At 35.7% G+C, this 3,149-nt stretch overlaps 1 protein-coding gene across 1 annotated transcript; it reads right to left on the reverse strand.

The window, feature by feature from the left end:
• Positions 1 to 340: 340 nt before the first annotated feature.
• LOC148622825 (zinc transporter ZIP1-like) lies at positions 341 to 2,587 on the reverse strand. The gene has a single exon (XM_088573048.1). The coding sequence runs from the start codon at positions 2,330 to 2,332 to the stop codon at positions 1,172 to 1,174; it is 1,161 nt and encodes a 386-aa protein (XP_088429174.1). The 5' UTR covers positions 2,333 to 2,587; the 3' UTR covers positions 341 to 1,171.
• Between the last annotated feature and the right edge of the window lie 562 nt (positions 2,588 to 3,149).

A 3,149-nucleotide genomic window follows, 5' to 3' on the forward strand; every position in this document is an offset into this window, starting at 1 on the left:
TTTTTCTTTGGTTGTTAAGCAATTCTGGTTCGAAAAGAAAACCAAGTCCCCTGAAAGGTTAATGGTCAACTCCTCTTACACTACTAAATAAATTTTAACAAAACTGTACACCATTGATGTATGGCAGATGATGGTAGATCCTTTACAACGATAACTCATTTTGTTTGGATCCGTTAAACTAGTACTGTGTCCACACTTTGCTCAATCGACCGCGACTTCGCGGGCATCCTCTAGTAACCACAAGATCTTAGAGCATATCTTAAACATATATCGATAAAAAGCAATTAGAAAATTTTTTTCATCAGAAAGTGATTTGAAATATTACTTGTTTTTCTCCCATTCTAAGCCGCAATCCCCTCAGCAGACTTATAATCAGAATCACTAAGTACCAGCCCGCTAGCTGAGAATATCGAATTTACCCTAGGCCTATGCGCGGAACATTGTCTAAGCCGGTGATTAATTTCCCGCCATTTTTCATAATACAAGCTTTGTACCGATGTCATTGAAGAAAACTATTTTCTTTAGTCCATTCTTTATTTAAACTATTTCTCCTCTCACTATATGGTAAAATTAAGTTTGAAGCTGTCTAAGAGTAGGAAAATCTTAATTTTATCATCTCTAGTGGAGAAATGCAGTAACCCATTTATACTGAAGGATGATTCTCTCTCGTCTCGAAAGACACAGATGCAAATTTAACACACCTTCTACCCGATTCAGCATGCAAGTTATAACTTTCCTCCATTTGCAATATTCACTATCTTTTTCTTCTTCGAGTTGATTGGCACTGATTATGACTTTACATAGTGCCTTACCGGGTTACAAATGTAAAAGTCTTTAATTGATAAGTAGCTTCTCAATCAAAAAAAATCTTCACATTATCCATCTTGCTTTATGATACAGTTATATCATGTATAGTTTCTTAGAAATGAGAACAAGTGTGTACTGTAATATGCGTGTGGATTAAATGTATATATTAGATAGAACATAGCATGTCCAATGACCGATCAATCAACACTATTTCGAACATTTCATTTCAATAAGATAGATAGATTGATGAAGTATTACGTCATATTCAATCCGATTTGTTTTGGTTATTAAACCATGCTTTTCTCAATATACTTTCCAGCGGCACTAATCAAAACTTAGAAACATTGATCACGTGTTTATGATATTAATGAAAGTAAAGCTGAAGCAACTTAGCACCTGCAGAAACGCCAAAACCTATGAAAGCTAAAAGTACTTTGATCATATTATGATGTTCATGTACAAATTCTCTTTGTAAAATTTCGAAAAATGTTACATATAAAAAAGATCCGGTGGCCACACATTCCATCACACCAGACACCATGTTTTCTGTTGCTGTAAGACTGTTAATAAGTATGCCAATCACAATCCCGAGTGGGGTTACCAGGGAAAATATGAAAAGACAGAGAGAAATTTGAGTCATTCTTTTCATGACATCGTTAAGTTTTAGGCCAACACTAGCCGCGACAATACTCTTGTGGACTGAAATCACAATCAGTAGGGTCCAGATGGCAGGAACTTTGTCCTGAAGACCCAAAGCAAGGCCTTCAAATATCATGTGAAGTGATAATGCAATAACTAATACTGTTGCCCTGAAAACGCTAATTTTCTCCTCTTCGGAATCATTAATTGTGCCATCGATATCCTCATACACATGAGTTGTACTCCTCCCAGTTATGCTGGAGACTCGACCATCATCAACGATTTCAATGTCCGACATTGTTTCTACAGTAACAGGTGACTTCCGCCCGACATTGGTAGCGGTCACTGTGTCGGATTCATGATCTGACCGGCTAATGTCATTATTTGAGGAATAGGAGATATTTGTTTGACCGATATCGCCGTTAATACGTGTCTCTTCTGTAAGACTGTTTACTATGTGACGTTTTAGTGAGGTTCGTTTTATTTCAGTTATTTCATATTCATTTTCTGTTATGTGTGTCCCATTCAGTAATTCATTTTTATCAGAAATAGAAACAGTGCGACAGCAAACAAAACAGAGTCCGAACAAATGCTCCAGAAGTAAAACTAAAAAGAAACCACCAGACACTAATACTTCTGCTACTGGATACTCAATGTCTATAACTTTTCCTAATTCTTCCCTGGATTCAGGAACAAGATGAACGAACGTAGTCCCAAAGAATACTCCACCAGAAAGACAGTTCATCCAGCTGATGTACCGTTGTTGTTTTGACGGCTTCTGTGTCCGTCTGTTTAGCATACGTACTATTCCACATGGTAATACTCCAAAGAAAAATGTCACTATAAATACAGTACAGCATGAAACAATCTTCGCCGTCAGAGCCATGACAGCATTAATTCTTAACTGTTACGTACGTAAAAATGTCATTCCAATTACAGGCACCGCTTAAGCAATGTAAATGGTGGTTCGTCGGATACAGAAAACAGCCATTATTCATTCATATATTTTTTTTCACACCGGAATTGAGGTATTTTTTGACAAATTATATCATATTTAGCCCGAGGTTAATTGACTAAACTGAGTTACTAGTAGGTAATAACATGATAGGTATTTCCAAATTTATTAACATGTATTTTGCTTACGTAAGTCCACTGACAAGGTAACATCTTAATCGGTGAAAGAATGTAATAAAACCACAAAACTTGTTATTTTATTATGTAGATAAGGATGCAATTTTATAGTTCCTGGAACAGTGATATTGAGAAAACTAATGAGTTACATGATCTGTGACAAGTGTGAAAATCTTAATTTCGGCGAACACAACAATATAAAACATGTGTTAACGACTGTTTCCTAACATTGCACAATTTCAGCACTCAGTTTAAGATATTACAGACGGTAGTATAACATTTTTACACAACATTTATTTCCATTTCTGGCCTTTGTCCCTGGATTATATTCCTTTGCTTATTGCTAGAACCAAGCTAGAACATTGGTTCCTTGACTACTCTTCACAACATTTATTTCGGTTTATGTTATAAGTTGCAGTTGAATGATGCCAAGGAGTTGCTCAAATATAAAAATATACCTTACTATAGTGTATCGTCTATTTTCCGTATACATTTTACAGAAACATGTGCCTGGGTCAAATTTGACACGATTTTAACGGATAAGAATTCTTTTAACAAATCCAGTAGTCTGA

The sequence above is a fragment of the Perna viridis genome, chromosome 3 (genome assembly GCF_037379345.1).
Source record: "Perna viridis isolate PV_CMFRI_1.1 ecotype Kerala chromosome 3, ASM3737934v1, whole genome shotgun sequence".
In the NCBI taxonomy this organism is placed as follows: Eukaryota; Metazoa; Mollusca; class Bivalvia; order Mytilida; family Mytilidae; genus Perna; species Perna viridis.

What these genes read in the sequence shown, in the direction of transcription:
- LOC148622825 (XM_088573048.1), bottom strand. Translation starts at nt 2,332, where the DNA reads ATGGCTCTGACGGCGAAGATTGTTTCATGCTGTACTGTATTTATAGTG.